The 18,003-nt window shown below is 26.6% G+C and overlaps 1 protein-coding gene across 1 annotated transcript; it reads right to left on the reverse strand.

Moving 5' to 3' along the window:
* Window positions 1-1,185: 1,185 nt before the first annotated feature.
* LOC132947412 (uncharacterized) lies at window positions 1,186-17,879 on the reverse strand. The gene is given in 10 exon segments (XM_061017688.1): window positions 1,186-2,716; window positions 2,719-3,112; window positions 5,465-5,587; window positions 6,584-6,914; window positions 7,003-7,105; window positions 7,216-7,286; window positions 7,949-8,037; window positions 9,086-9,203; window positions 10,171-10,371; window positions 17,686-17,879. Coding segments are annotated over 10 exon segments (3,027 nt in total). The 5' UTR covers window positions 17,841-17,879; the 3' UTR covers window positions 1,186-1,274.
* Between the last annotated feature and the right edge of the window lie 124 nt (window positions 17,880-18,003).

The raw sequence follows: 18,003 nt of genomic DNA on the forward strand, positions 1-18,003 counted from the left end.
AAAGCAATACTTAAGGCCCTCCCCCTTAAATCCCAAACGATATTTGCGCGTATGGTAGTTACCAATATTTCAGTGTTTGCAAAATGTTACAAAATATCTCTCAACATATTAACATATATGATAACACCTTATATTATTATTTATGCGAGTTATGAGCAAATTCTAAATTTTGTAATATTTTACATATTCATAACTCGGTTAAATATTTAAACAACGAAAAAAATCTAAATACAATCACAGTTAATATTCTTACCTTTAAATTTAATAATAAGTAAATTCACTGTAAAATTAAAACATTGTATATTTGTAAGACTGAGACAACACAAAACACTTCATATGTTTAAGTAACTTTTAAAATGATTTCATTTGATGAAAATATGTGTTGTTTATTTATCCATTCCATTATATGAATTTATGAGAATATATATTTTTTAATTATGACTAGAGCTCCGATGTTAATGACCAAAATGTCATTAAAATATGCATTTAAAAATGTCAAAATATGCTAATATATGCCTTTAAATATATCAAAAATATACCATTTTCAACAAATATATGCAAAAATGAAATAATATACGCAAAAAAGGTGTTAATATTAATTCAAAATAAATTATGAACACTATTAAATGTATACTTAATATTATATCTATTTTAAACAATTACAAAAAATGGGATAATAGTGATTCAGAATAACTTCAATATGCTGACTGCAGCAAACTGAAAATATTTAATGTCAACAAAAATATAAACTCGTCAAAATGGTAGATAAAACCCACCACGCAGAGTTTACTGCATGCAGTCAATCTATACTGTTATACTTATCTATACCTATATTATTGTCTATTACTCTATTATCGATAGGATTATCGCGATAATGATCGTCGACAGGCGATTCCAACATTCGTGTTCACGTATTTAGGTAAATAAATTACTTTATTCACAATAATATCATCGAATATATTTAGTAATATACAGTGACGGCTCACAAGTAAACTCATTTAGGAGACTGAAATTTTAATAAAAAGAATGTAATACAAAAATTACAAAAAAAACCTTTTTTTATTATTATTATTGTAATAGCTTTTTAATTATAAGAATAGATAATTTATATTATTTTATATTTTAATTCAATTGTTCTTTCTTTTTAAATAATATAATTACAACATGCAGCGATACAATGTCGAATAGCTAAATATACGGACGCAGGTTTTCGTGTTTACAGAAAAATATGTGACGACCGCGATGCGAACGATCTACCCCTGTCCTCCGTCTTGTCATGAAATTTGTTGGAATAATTGTGTAGCATATTCAAAATGTTTTTTATGAGTTTCCATATGGTCTGTCATCTGAGAAATAGAATGATTTTCTAGATAATTATCTGTAATAAAACGCCTTGCCAAATGTTTTTTCCAATTCAACGATACTTTTCTATTGGTTAGTTGTTTATTTTCACAACTATTTTCTTCAATACTTGGATTTTTTCCTTTAATATAATATTCATACAATGTTTTTTGATTTAGGTTTACATTAGAATCAAATTCACTACAATCTTTACAAAGGCACCGTCCAGTCAACTGACTTAATACAGGTATATTGGACCATGATTTTCTCGTGTTCAAAATTAATAACTCTTTATACTTACACTGAATATGGTAACGAATGTAATCAAATTGTACAGTGAAATGATGACGTAGAATTTCTGCTTTGGAAAGTAAAACATGGTAATGATGGCTATTGGTACATTTTGGATAAATGCATAACAATAACTTACCACCAATTAATAATTTGTATGCTGCTAGTAATTCAGCAAAGCTTAGTAATTCTATACTTTGACTTGGTATTTTAGTATTTCTATACATTTCAAAATGCTCAGTTGGTTCTATCCTAGAAATACTTTCAAAACTGAGAACTGCTCGGGATTGAATTTGTGTTTTTTCATCAATGGATTCAGATCCAGATTGATTGGTAGGTGAAAGATTATCTGGTGCAATGAAATTAGATAAGTCTTGGAACTGTTGGTTCGGCTGGATTAAAATACTCTTGTTTATTCTTGACAAACCAGTTTCATTTAGTGACAATTTTTGATTTAATCCATCATTATACAAAACATTTGAATTTCTTTTAAAACCCTGAGAAGATGGATCAGATTGAGACAACTTTATAGGCCACTGAATGTCACTAGAAGTAGTAGCAGTACCATCCTGATCGATACTTGAATCAATCATTTTAGTAGAACTTTCTACAATTTCGTCTTTGTTGCTGACAGTAAAATTACTCTGCGTGTGTTTCAAATTTAAGACCGCTGTTATCGATAATTTAGGGTGTGATGATTTTGTCAGACATTTGTTTTCTTTGACTGAAGGTTCGTTTGTTAGACACGAAACTCCATTTATGTTATGAGAGTTCTTTGGATTTTCAAGTACAGAGTTATCATCATTTAAAGTGACACAACTAATATTCTCAATATTTGAGTTGTGGCAATTAGAATCAATGATTTGATTTGGGTCGCAGTTCAATAAACTTTTTTCATGCATGGACATTGTTCTGCAAATTTTATTATTTTCGCTATTATCACCAAATAGTGAACTTTGATTTCTTTTTGATCCTTTAGAATTTGAACATTCAGGAGGATGAGAAGTACTTATAATTTCAGAAATGTAATTCAATCTACTTGGATTATTAGATAGTGTAGGATCAAATCTGCCATCACCCCTATAACATGTTTTTCAGATAATTTTGATTTTTTCACATTCACTTGCATTTCATCTTCACTTGATTGTGTTTTTTCATTAGCCGGGAATAATTCAAGAGTAGCCATTAATGTTTCTAAAGCATCACCAGAAGATTTTTCATTTTCATTACTTGTATCATTATTGCTTTCATCAATTATTTTATTAGTTGATGAATTTATAAGATTAGTTTTTTCTATAGATATTTTATCAGAATGTGAGAAATTGTCTATATTTGGGAGAAAATGATTTTCAGAACCTTCTCCAACGTGCTTTAACTTGCTTAAATCATCATTGATTGGAACTAAATTATACTTGATTTTTCCTATCAAGCTATTACAGGAAGGTGTAAGTGATTTTAGAGTGTCATCAAAATAATCATTCTGCAAAAAATAGCAATAAATTAAAATTGTGATTATACAAAAGTCAAGAATTAATATTTATTACTACCTTCAACTACCTATCAACATTTGCACAAAAGCGTATCTTAAAATGAATTAATTTGATTTAATTGGGGAAAATTAAGTGACTTATTTTTTTTTTTGTTAAAACATTGACAATTACTAGTGAATATTGAATTTTGTTTCATTTGTGAAATAAATTAAAGTTATTATTTTTATAATACCTAATAAAATATATACTTAGATATTTCAACCTGTACTTTTTATGTAATAAAATTTAATAAAAACTTAAAAATTATTAATTATGATAAGATAATTTTAATTTATTTAACTGTTTGAATTTAAAAATATGAAACAATATTATAACTTTTTCAATACACTGAAAATAATAAATAGAAATAAAAGGAAAAAGAGCGGATATTATTCAACCACTACTTTTAAACGCGTATAAAAGAAGTTCGGAAATATCACATCTGCCAGAATGCGCGTTGCCAGTAGTAATGTCGATTTTACATGTAAATCATAAGGAATTTATCGGTTATTTTTATTATAATCTAAAAATGGTAAAACGTATGAATAATTACTATTGCAGGTTTTTTAAGACAAAATTGTCCTTAATGGACATTAAGTACATGTATTTCTAAGAATATCCAACTTCTAGAAAAAGAGATATAGTTGTTTTAAAAAATACTTTCAATTTGTATATACCTAAGATATCAATAATATAATATCAAGGCCTGCGTTTTATCACAACTTACAAGAATAAAATATGTAAATGTATATTAGTTTATTACTCACATAAGAAATATGTATATTATACTATTGATATAATATATGTTAAGGTAAAAGTATGAATACTGGTTAGTCGACTACTGTTGGTAAATGTCCGAAATTCAGACATTTACCAATTGATTTCAGTAAAACCTAGGATACACAAAATTGTTTGGTCAAACCCAAAATGATTTTTGTAGTTCGGACTTTTACAAACGAAATTTGGTAAATCTTAGGATAAACAATCCGTGTTGGTAAAAGTCTGAAATATAGTACCCAATATACTTAAATAATAATAATAATTAATAATTAATAAGATAAATGGTAAAAATGTCAGACTTTAACACAAAGGATAATGGGATTTCCGGGTAAATCCTAGGTTTAACCTGTATTTGTACTTTTAACGTAACATATACATAAAATTAGAAAGAATTTTATTAAAAACAATTATATCTCAAAGTCTTTATGTTGTATATTCTTGGAAATACTTTTATATGATCAAGGACATAACAATTTGGTCTTAAAAAAACGTTTTATAGTAATTATTCATAAGTTTCAGCTTTTAGATCATAATAATATAAAAATAAAAATAAATTCCATGTAAAAACGACATAACTACTGTCCGACGCGCATTCTATAATAAAATTCTGGATCATATTTTTTAATCCTGGCTTTGTACTTATCTGGGCCTTTCCTTAATGTTCATGCAGAACATGATTGTGAACAAGACCAATAATTATAACAATTATCATTATCAAATAAAATCTGTCAAATACATGATTATTATTTATTATAACTATTCATTTTAATATAGGTTAATATAAACATAGGTAATTTATAGACTAGCCAATACATCATATAAATATTATAAAATAATGTTAATAATTATTTAATTAATTAGTAATACAAATATAAAATAATACAGGATTACATTTAATAATGTCAAAATCGGTCTAACAAAATATTAGTTTAAAAAAATGTATGAATATGTTTATACATTGAATTATTCTAAAAATGTCATAAACAAATTGTATTTATTTTTAAATACTTTTTGTATATTACTTAAAAATACCTTTTAATAGATCGGTAGCCATATATTTCCTGTAGATAATATAGATAATCGTCTTGGTAGGTCACATACTAAACTCTATTTTCACTCGGTAGGTTACATACTAAACAAATACCCGGGGTCTCCAACCACGCGGCCAAGGTTTTAGCATTGGCCCGCAAGCTGATTAATGTTTTGAAAATAATATATTTAATATATTAATTTTATTTAGTTTTCATTGTTTTTAATTTATTAAATTAATTAAATAAAATTAATTTATATACTAACACTAACTCATAATAGAAAAACTCGTTATAAAATAAAAAAAATTTTATAATTTCTAAATAAATCATATTATCTATTCCTATCTATTATTCAATTTCATAACCTATCTACTCTAAAAATGTTGGCCCGCAATGCCAGTGTATCTCAAATTTGGCCTGCCGTAGAAAAAGGTTAGAGACCTCTAATTTAAGCAACATTATAGAGGCTATAATAAAAAAATAATTTTTTACCCAATTTCTCAAAAGTTCTTTTCTCGAAATCGCAAATAAATCTGGTCGTAAAATTTTACACTGTTCTATAATTGGTTTCAATAGTATTGGAATATCTTTTATTGGAGCAGCATCCGATATATCCTAAAAACAATAAGTATTATTAAATCATTTTTGTTGTTATCTATTTTTATTGGCTAGTAGATACTTGTACATACAAACAGAAAAATGATTGACCTAACCATAAAATAATCATACTAGGTATATCCTTTTTATTTGTTATTTATGTACGGAAAACTAGTAGTAGTTCATGTTCAGCACTATGAAATACTAAATATTGGAATTATTTTTTCTTACCCAACTACAAACTAGAAAAAAATTTGCTAAAAAAGGTTTGTTATAGATTATCGGTTACATAATTTACTACATATTAGTGTCCAAGCTCTGCAGCATCCTAATACTCGAATAAATAGTTATAAATTATAGACAGTTAAATTATTAGACTTTAAATCTACCTTTGATTTTAATTACCAATTTAACTTAGCCAGAAATTGTGATTTGAACCATTCAAATTAACAATCTAATCTGACCAGCCATTCGTCAAAAAACAATGTTTCTCTATGTACAGTTAAAAATATTTTTAAAAAAATAGTATGTTGAAATAACTATTTACATTTAGGTATACTATATAAATTTATTTATTTAAATGTAATGAACTAATGAATAATAAAAAATTTAAAATTATTTTATAAAATATGTTCGTTATATTATAATGAATGTTTCTAAATTTCCATTCACAATGTAAAAATAATTTTTATTTAGTGTTTAGTATACATAGATAGAATTACTATTATAAAGCATATACAGTATGATTAATTTAATGTAACACACAAACATTAAATAGCTGTACTGAATGAATATACCATATTAAATAAGTTTATACAGCCGAGTCTCGATAACTCAAATTGTTTATCCCTTGGAGTATAAGTTGTGTTTGAGGTAGGTTTATAAGTAAAAAATTACCCAAATTGTATTTAATTTTTATCCTGCTTGAGCTTTGACTTATCGAGTCTCGATTATATAGTATTTAGTTGGATACTATTTTTCTAACAAGTGTATATCATTTAAATCAAAATTTACCTTGTAACACTTCTTGAGTGATAAATTTGCATCATATAAAACAGAACTAACATTTTTTATGCCTCTCTGTATTAAATATTGCTTTTCATTTGAACACATTCTCAATTTAGGCCAGTTAGGCCAATTATATTTCTCATATTGACTCATAAAATCATTTGGAACATTCAACTTATTTAAAAATAATGTTAAAATGTCCAGTTCTTTTTTCTTAACAGAATTATGCATACCAGATGAGTGAATTATTTTTTGCCAGAATTTAAAACATAAAATATATCTCATGTAAGTTAGAAAATTCATTTTTTTAGGCACTGGATGTTCAGATAGTAACTTTCTGTAAATACCACATTTATTAAGTCATTAAAAATATTTGCTATAAATTAGTACTGATTTAAAATAATGATAAAAAATAAAATACTAACATACAAACTGGAACCATTATTGATTCTAAATTAGTAATAACTTCACTATCAAATAAATAGTATAATTTAAATACCAAATCAAACATGTAATCAATTTTCTGATCTAAAAATATTAAATTCAATAAATTAATTTAAATTATACACTGGTAACACATTTTATACTGATTTATGAATTAAAATATTAATAAAATAATATTTCATTTTATAACTTACCTAAAAAAACAAATAACATTGTATTTATTTTATTTGAAGTTTTTATGCGAGTTGGGTTTTCTGTATAACGTCTACAACAGATAATTAACAATTTTTAATAATACAATAAATATAAATCACATAAATTTAATTTAAGAATATAATTATGTAGGTAAAAGGAATTTTTTAAGATTTTGTACATCAATACAAGAATATCATAAGGGTTATAAGTTATACTTTTACCAATCAGAATAAATATTTAAGGTGATTGATACTTAAATTTTAAAATCATCTATTAGGTATTTGATATATTATTATTTACCAACTAGTTGAAAAAGATAATAGAAAAAATACTTGATAGTATTACCTACATAAACCATAAGAGACATGTATAATGGAGATCATTAACATATTATAACACTTGTATCATAAATTAAAAATTGTCAAAACAATTGATTATCTTATTATTGATAGTAGGTATTTACTATTTCAATACTTGATATACAATTTTTATGTTTTATATGTTTATTTTGTGCGATTTAGTAAATAATTATAGATCTGATCATATATTATATAATTTGAAAATCAAATTAAAAAATATATTTAAACTAGAGATCATTTATAATAATTTTTTTTTCTTATCCACCAGGCAATCATGATATTTATATAAAACAGTATAACATACCGTTTCATTTAACACATTCAACATAACATTTTTGGTCTTAAAATTAAATATTTAAGCATTAGAACTTACTGATTTGACATTAGTTTCAATTCTATGTAATAGGCCAACATTGAACTCATACTGTCATAATATATAACATCCAAAGTATCTCCTTTATCCTGCAAATAAATAATAATGTATAAATACAAATAAAAATAGTTTTTAGAGATTTACAAAACCACTGTGATGTCAGTGTCTTATAAGCATGCGGCACTATAGCTAATTTTCATTCGGCCAAACCAATTTTGTGTTGTTAGCTCTAATATTAGAGGGATGAATGAACTATTATTAAACTTAAGCTAAGAACATTATCTGTGTATATATGTTGTTTTTTTTTTCATCGAGTCAGGGTGACGGGTCGTTTTACTGGTAATTAAATATATAAACATCATTACATATAAACTAGCATAATATCAATCAGTCAAAAAGTCAACAGGTAAAATACTAAAACATGGGTGTATGGAAAAAAACATCTATGCGATACACCTAGGTACAGATTCAGTGATACTCTCACTAATTGGCTTATCTTTCCACCACGAGGCTCAGGTCTTATCAACCAAGCATGATAAATATATGTTGGTAATGACTCATAACTTACTTAAATATAAGAATACAATCTGTGTAATGTTTATTATATTTTTATTTTAAGTAAGTTATGAACATTTTTATACTACTGTAATATAAGTACTCATAACTTGATTAAAAATTAAATATCATAGACAAACACGTATTAAATTCTTATTTTTAAGTTTTTTAATTGTTAAATTCACTTAAATATTTAAGGAACAACATACAATTGAATCTGCTGATTGCACATTTGCTATGCTATACGACAGAGACTAGACACACGGATATGAAACAGAATAGTATTTAACTTAAGTAAAATTAAAATGGTTGATACTAATTTCTTCACATAAGAATTTTAGAAAAGAAATAGATATAAAAATTGATCTTTTTTTTGCTACCTGTACAAAGTAATAAGTTTTTTTAAAATGTTGGGCTACAAACTGAATGTAATTGCATTAAACTGTATTAATTCTTAACAATATCAAATTAAACATAACTTAATTATACTTTTAAATGATTATTAAATGGCACTACTTACATAATTTTAAATTTTAAAAATGATAAATTTATTTTTATTAATGAAAAAATATGTTTATGTACTTTTTTTATGGTTTTATAGTATCCTCGAAAAAACATCATAGTTTGTTTTAGATAAGATTTCATAAGAGCTGATTTATTAATTTCATTTCTGCAATCAAACATTTCTTGTGCTATATTCCTGTAAACAAATAAAGCGTTAATATACATAAATCTAGATAAGCTACTCCAACCATTTTTTATAGATAAACAATTTACTACAGGGAAGGTTGATCAGAATAAATATACATTTATACTAATAATTCAGTCAACAATTTAGGTAGGTATATGAAAAACAAATATTCTGTTTTTAAGTGTAACTTAATTTAAAAATTAATTAAATAAAATTAAGTAATTCATTTTATTATTAGTCTAAATGTATTGATTTAAAAGTTCAAACCATAAATTAAATACCACTTATGGTAATGATTATTTGTGTTCCAATATTTTTAATATTATTTTAATAAGAAGCAAACTGGGAATGTTGCATAAAATTGAGTAAAAACTGATAAAACCCACGAAAGCCCAAAAAATTTAAAAATAACCAAAATAAGTTGTGTTATTATTTTAAATGATTTATTATATCTATTTAATAATTTGGTAAAATATTAGGTACTACATTCAACTTTTGAAGAACTTTTTCTACTTAAAATAGGGCATGCAACTATACACATAATTTCTAATTAAGAGGACGCAACCCATGTATTTTTTGTCTCTGTCTACTAACATACAACATGACAAAATTTTCATTCACTTGTTTCAATTGTGTGCTGTTAGTTTTAATATTAGAATGAATTGACCTACCATCAAACTTTTAGGTAAGAACTTAAATGTACTTAGATAGCGATTTTTTTGAAATTTTAATTTTTAAAATTATTTTTAAGCAAGATAAGGGGCATGTGAAATATCACTAATTAAAATTGATAATACCACGCTTGAACATTAAAATATCAAATAAAAGCATTGACTAATATCAAAGCTAACAGCTCACTATTGAAACTACTAAACAAAAATTTTAAATTTGCCATTTTTTAAGTGTGTAAGATGGACACAATAAAGGTAGCGTCCTCTTAAGTACCTACGTTTAATAAAATAATTTAGGTACTTACTGACAAAACAAATTTAATAACCCAAAATAAAGTTCTGTATTAATTTGGCATGAAATCTTACGGCATTCCAGCCGAAAACCAGCTATCCATTTAATAAGTGACAGTTTCGCCAATGTTTCATAACAATCCACATACTTAGGAAATCTGCCCGAAGTTGTTGGTGTGTTTTTAGTATTTTCATTGACATCTGAATCAATTACAATAATAACAAGTTAATATTACATATAATTAATATATTATTAATGTTTGAAGTATGAGATATTTCATGTGAAATTAAATGGTGAAACATGAAACATCAAATTTTTTTTTAATACAAATATTAATGATAGTTATTTTATTATTAATTATATAGTCCAAGAGTACTAGGCGTAATCATTAATATTAGTGGAATATGAGTGCTGTGGTTGACATATTATGTATAGTGTATACTATTATATTTGAAATTATAGTTATTATACCTATACATTATTCTTATAATATACAGTTTTATAGTTATTAATGCTATTATTTATATAATTTCTGTAATTAATTTACTTATAAATAAAACAAGAAACTTACATCATAATATTATTTTATATTAAATTGTATATATATTATTCATTGTTACAGGTATAAGATATTTGTACATTTTATTATTGTATATTAATCATTCGAATACTAAATAATAATAACAGGTAGGTATGAAACAAAAAACCATCACATTGAACTGAAACACAACGTCAACACGTAGACGGCCGACGTAATTGCAGGACCGATTTCGCACAGATTCTTGGGCGACGCCCGCCAAATACTATGTGGGAACTCAACTCGTTAAATTATTATAGCTCAACAGTTAGGTATTAGAGAGAAAAACATTAGTGAACAAAAGGTTAGGTATAAATATACTATAAAATTATGAATTTCATTAAAAAAAGTACACATTTAAGTTTTTTTGTGAACAATACCATACATTCTAACACTATACAAATATTTAAGTACCTAATACATTTTATGCAAATTTTAAAATCTAAATTACTTTTATTATTTAATTATATTAGGTAATTTGTATGAACTAATACATATTTGTTTTAAATAAATTGTCTACATATATTGTACTAAACTTATAAATTATAATACCTTTCTAACATTATTCAATATCTTAACATTATAAAGATGTGTTTATAATAATTTATTTGTCATATTAGTAAATTGTCAATCAAAAATTATTTGGAATTTATTTTTTTGTGAAATATTTTTCAGGGAAAATTATCTTTTGGGTATGTCTGGGGTACCATTTAATTGAAATGCGATAAATGAATTGTAAATTACCTGGTAAAATATAATTTTAAAATGACAGTGCCAAAGCTGCCGATGTATATTTTCAATCAATAAAAAACAAAGAAAAATCAGAAATATAGCATTTAGCCCGGTGCGAGTCATTTGGTCAAAGGTTATCGAAAAAAAGCGATCGAAATGTCATGAGATAGTATAGTATAACATGCGGAGTTCGTTGCAAAAGCGTAGAGAAAACAATTAAACTATAGAAGGTGTCGTCACACGTATCTTTCCTGGAAAGGCAACACCCATACGCAGGATACGAGTCGACCAGCATATCAAATACGAGACCCGAACTCTGTCTCATGACCGAGCTTAGCGACTACTACAACCACCCAGGCCAAGAGCTCTTCAGACGGTTAGGGACATTCAGAGTCAGGTCGTAACACCACTCACATTTTAAATTCTATCTTAAAGAGTCGTAACACCACTCTTTTACACCATATATTATAACATTGTAATTTTGTACTACGTTAATAAACATTCATCATACCTAGTACATCACGTGTTTCATTTCTGCGTTGATGTATATATCGACGTCGGTTGGGACGTAACATTTACGACGATTGATAACTGTAAATATTTAAGCGAATCTATCTGCTGGTTAGTAGATGGAACATTCAAGGCTTGTCCGCAAATTTTTGAACAAATGTATGTTATTCACGGATCAATTTTAAACGCGGAACAGACAAGTTAGTATTTATTTTGCTCTGATGAATGGTAAAAGTGAAGAACTATATGCTCAAGTATTTTATTTATTAAATGAATTTAGCATCGAAAAAAATATTAATATAAAATGACTAATGACTAATGACTTGGAAATAATAACAGACTTTGAAAAAACGGCCATAAATTCTTTGACTGCAAATTTTCCCCAAGCAACTCATTCAACATGTTTTTTCATTTATGCCAGAGTATTTATAGAAAAATTCAAAATATTGGGTTATCGCCGAAATATGCTAATGATCCTGAGTTCAATCTCCTTGCTAGACATATTTTACCTTTCGATGGCCTTTTTACCAGTTGATAGGGTTTGTATTATAATATTATTGTAATTTGCATTGATTTTATTTTATTGTATTTTTGTAACCCACAATATACGCTTAAAAGAAATGCAACAAAGACTCTAAGAAGCTGATCCAGGTTATGATTTATTAGAGTATTTAAGAGGAATAGCTCAACATTTAAGATTTTAATTACTTACTCTATTATATTATTTATACTAATGCTTATAAGTTTATACCAATAATTTTAATATTTTATTACAACTTTTTTTTACGTTATTATAATTACTTAAGTTAATTTTATATTATAATTAATTTTTTTTTTTTTAAATAATTAACATATTATCATGATAGGTTAGGTTAGGTATCATGATATCATATTTTTCAATCAAAAATGTGTTCGACCAGATACCTTATCGATCACTTTTTTTCGACCACTACACTTTCGGCCACTAGATTTTCGGCCAGACCCCCCAGAACCCCCCCCCCCCCCCCACCATTTAGCCACATAAGTTACATAAATTATACATAATACGTATTTTAACTGCAAAGAAAACATTCAAAAACTAAACATTTTATTTAGAAGTAACTATTCAAAACCTTATAAATTAAGTCCCTACAACAAGAATTTTTTAAGAAAGTTCAATTTTAAAAATAATGTACTAGGTTGTAATTTTTAATCGAAGAAAGATTGTTCAAAAACTATTTTAAACTTTACCTAATAAAAATATGTTCTAAATTGTTTATAAATCATAATATATACAAATAACATTATAAACGATAAATTTAAAAATACTAGTTTAAATCAATTGACCGCTATTAAAATCTACTTTAATTCATTGTGAAATGGATATTGGTCAATTGGCCCAAAGAAGAAAACAAAATAATTTTGCATTTTAATATATTTAGGTTAGTATTATAATTTATAATAACTTTAACTTAAGTAGTATTCTGAATCATCTTTATAATAAAACTAGCTGATCCCAATGTTGTTCAAAACTTATATTAACTTTTCAGTTGCCCGGAAAAAAAATTCTGATTGATCAACTCCTTTAGGGTGTAAAACACTGAGAAAGCCATGTCTTTTTAAGTATAGGTAAATTATATTATATTTTAATATTTAGCCATCTCAATCGGTGGTGTCCGTGAGATTCGCAGCAGTATATTATCAGATGGGCAAATACATAAAATACATAGTTTGACAAAATATATAAAAATCACAAATGTGCAAATTATTTTGAGTTAAAAATTCATAATAAATGTTCTAACCTTTGAAACTTTAACACAAGATTTCTCATACAAATGTTTACCTTTATCAAAAAAAAAATTTTAACAGAAAGTCAAATTAAAGTTTTATGAGCGTTTGAAGTTCAAATTTTTACAACATTTATCAAACCTAAAATTTACAAATTATTTTGTTGTTAAAAATGTATAAAATGTACAATTTTTATAGCTAAGGATTGAACATTTATACCAACGTTCCACGTAAGTACCTAGGTTATTGTGTAACTAAAAATCTAAGAAATATAAAAACACAGTTTTATTTAATAGTTATTTTTGTTCAAATTTGGACAAAATCATATATTAAATAACTATGAATAACAATTTTAGTTTTTTTTGTAATTTTATAATATTAATTCAACTTACCTGCTACCGTATTAATAATAAGTAATAACAATATAAATATAGTAAAAAATATCCTCAAAATATCTTAGACTGACAAACCGTCTCCGCTCTGAATCATTTAACGTATACAATGATAGTATTTCATTAAATTCAAATTTAATTCCATCTATAACAGTAACCACTTGTAACCTACAGTACAGCAGAGCGACATCCACTTACCAGTTTTTGTATGCTAACACTTATAAAAATATTATTAAATGATTTAAATGTAAGCTCATTTTTCTAAAAAATAGGTCTTAAATGCATACTAAAGATAAGTAAATGATTAAATGCATAATGAGTTTGGTTTGATTTATGTCTTGTCGATCTATCTAAACAAGTATCTCACGTAAGAGATGTGTTTGGTACTTTAAGTACCAAACACAATTTCATTAATGCTTCATCTAAAAGACAAGCTGAATTTGACAATATGCGTTAAAGTTAAATATGAAAATGGCGATGGGCCATCTACTTTAAAAAGTCTTAGTGATAAACGTTGGAGTTGCCGTTTAAATGCTTTAGAGTCTGTTATATGTAATTACCCGGTTGTGATTGATTCATTGGAAAATATTTCAGAAACAGATTCTATTCATGGGTCAGATGCAAATTTTAAAATCAATGAAAACATTTGAATTTATATTCTGTGTATATTTTTTCAGAGACATTATGGCTAATGGCTATCACCAACATTTTGTCTAAATATCTACAGAGGACTAGTATTGAATATTCTAGTGTACAACATATGACCAAAGCAACTATTCAAGAACTCTCTAATATGCGAAGTGAAGATAAATTTGATATGGTATGGATAAAAACTAATGAGATGAGAAAAAATTATGACATAGATTCCCCAATACTAGCTAAAAAAAAAAAATTTCCATTAAAACTTGGAGGGGGGTTAAAACAAAATGAAAATTGTAATATAAGAGATCATTATAAAATAAATATATACTTTTAAGTTTTTGATACTATAATAAATGATATGAGAGAAAGATTTAAAGAAAATGACCTACATATTTTAAACTGTTTGTAAGATATAATAGTAAATGAACCAATAAACATCACTTAATTTGAAGATATTAGTACAATGTATGGTTTTAATGAAAGTGAACTCAAGTCTGAAACAAAAATATTCAACAGGATGTATAAAAGCTTGAATACTGAAAATACTATTAAATCTAAAAGTAAATACATGAGGTTAGGCGATAATGCAGTTGGGTTTCCAACATTGGCAAAATTATATAAACTTTTTCTAACTATTCTATCAAATTCAGCCTCATGTGAAAGGAGTTTTTCTTGTCTTTGACGTTTAAAAAACTACTTGAGAAGTACTATGGGACAATCCAGATTAAATCATCTAGGAATTTTGCAAATAGAACGTGAAAGATTGTCAACTATTAATAACGATGAAGTCATAAAACAATTTGACTCATCTACAGTACCACGTTGTTTGAAGCTAACATAGCTAACTAAAGCCTACTTATAAACATTTAAAATTCATAGTTTAGGTATTATAAGAAGAATTAAAATATATACTTATAATGTAGGTATTTTATATCAATAGTGAATATAATATAATTATATGATTACTTATATTAAAACATTGATTATTTTACAACGTTGGGGATGTGGGGGCAAAGCCCCTACGTGTTAGTGCATCCTAAGTCATTTTTGCAACCCTTGATGTTTTTCCCAAATTACGTCACTGCGTATATACTTACAATAGATTCAAAATTGTTCGTCAGTCTGCCCCGATTGCATTTTCTATGTACACAAATATTTTAAGCCCAAATCGCCAACGTTTTACTGAAGACAGTTTATCTAAATACATGATAGTGATTTTTTTTTTAATAAACACTAGTTAAATATACAATATACAAACTATTTAATTTTTTAGTACATATTTTTTGTAATTGCTTTTTTATACGAATTAAATGCTTTTTTTTTGCCTTTTTTGACATTTTAAATGCTTTTTTTACCGATTATATTGCCTTTAAATCCAAAACCTAGTTATGAGAAATTTTGTTGCGACAAATAAATTTTGTTTAATGTTGGTTTACAGATTATGCTGTTTGGAATGACACGTTTAAATAACTTATTAGTTGGTATGTTACTGGGGCTATCAACTAAATGTATAGTCTTAAGCAATGTAAGTTGAAATATTCATATATATGATGAATACATGTGAACCCAGGATCAGTGAAGCCTATTATTTCTAAGACATACTAATCACAGCTCTATTTAATACCATTTATAATAAATTTAGCCCGAGTATACTAGAATATTTATATTGTTTTTAAGTATAATTATTCCTAATGTTTTAGTCAGTTTAGTCATTAGGTAATTATTAAAAATGTACCATTGAAACCTTACTGATTATACTGACTATCTCTTCTATTATAATATTACGTATGTTCTTATGACAAAATTGTCCAAAACAAATGTATAAATAAACTAACAATTTTAATTTAATTTGTAAAAAATAATTACTTTGGTAGTGACTATAAAATAAAAACCTTACCTAGGCCTATGAAGAACGAATTATTTTGTAGGACTTCATCCTCCTAAATATCAGCATTTAGTTTCACCACTGAAAATATTACTCATCTAGTTATCTAAATGGTAAATGTTATAACTATAATTGACAAATTAACAGTCAAGAATAATTTAAAATAATAAAGAATGATTATTGTTATTCAATTGACAAGCCTCTTAAGCACAATTTATGTTAGGTATATAATTAAAACGATACAGTAATAAAGTCCATAGCATATTTTATACTATGCACTGTTTTTTAAGGACACGAGCAAAAAAAAATATGTTAAAATTAAATTCTAATTTACAATTTTAGCTTTAAACAAAAACAACTGCTCTACTGAGACCATATTATGTATATTGATCATTCTCAGCAAGCAATATCAACAAAATGGAATAACGGTTGACTATATAAATGAAACAACCATATTAAGTAACTAGGTGTGTACTTGAAAAGGAATCTGATGTAATATAACATATTTACATAATTTCACAAAATGTAGATACAGTAGTACTACTACCAGGATTATTATCAGTAGATACAACAAATTGAATAATTTTTTTTATATCACACTTGTCAAGTAGTAGGTACCTACTAATAATATGTGTGACATGTATATTATGCCTGGTACAGAAGTGTAACGAGACGGAGTAAAAATGATAGTTTTTACAAAATAATTTCTCTATGAAGGTCGAGACAAAGGTCAAAAGGTATGAGTGCATATTAGGTACTGTATGGTACTGTATAAAGTGAGGTAGGTAATGAACATTGGGACATCATACGATGGAATGTTTAAGCACAAGTGTCCAACAAGAACAAGTTATACAACTATACTTGTGCAGAATCATCAGTAGACTCCGAGGTAGACTCTGAGTATTACACTGAGAAACCACCTAGACAGCTGAACGGCCCAGTGTCTGGCACGATATTATGTAGGCAATAAACCACTGGCTAGCCGGGAGTAATGGTGAAATCATGTTTACATAGACGGAGCATGACGTAAAAAAACACTCACTTGTTATGTCTATAGTTTCAATGGGCTCTGTGGTGCTGATGGACATTGACGACGATGTCGATTTCTCTCCGTGCTGAGAGCAAACAGCCATCACGTCTCCAGTGACGTGCACATCACCACTCTTTCTAGACGCCATCAGTAGACCTTCACACCAGTGGTTCGCTGAAACTTGGTGCTCGGCCACAAGTTGTGACAGTGGTCAACGTCTCGCAGATATAGAATATCGTGTCACTGACTGGCAGGCGGTAGCGTCCGTCCGACTGAGCACGGCCTAGTACTGCTCGCTGTAAGTCTCCGTC

This window comes from Metopolophium dirhodum, chromosome 6 (genome assembly GCF_019925205.1).
Source record: "Metopolophium dirhodum isolate CAU chromosome 6, ASM1992520v1, whole genome shotgun sequence".
NCBI classification, from domain to species: domain Eukaryota; kingdom Metazoa; phylum Arthropoda; class Insecta; order Hemiptera; family Aphididae; genus Metopolophium; species Metopolophium dirhodum.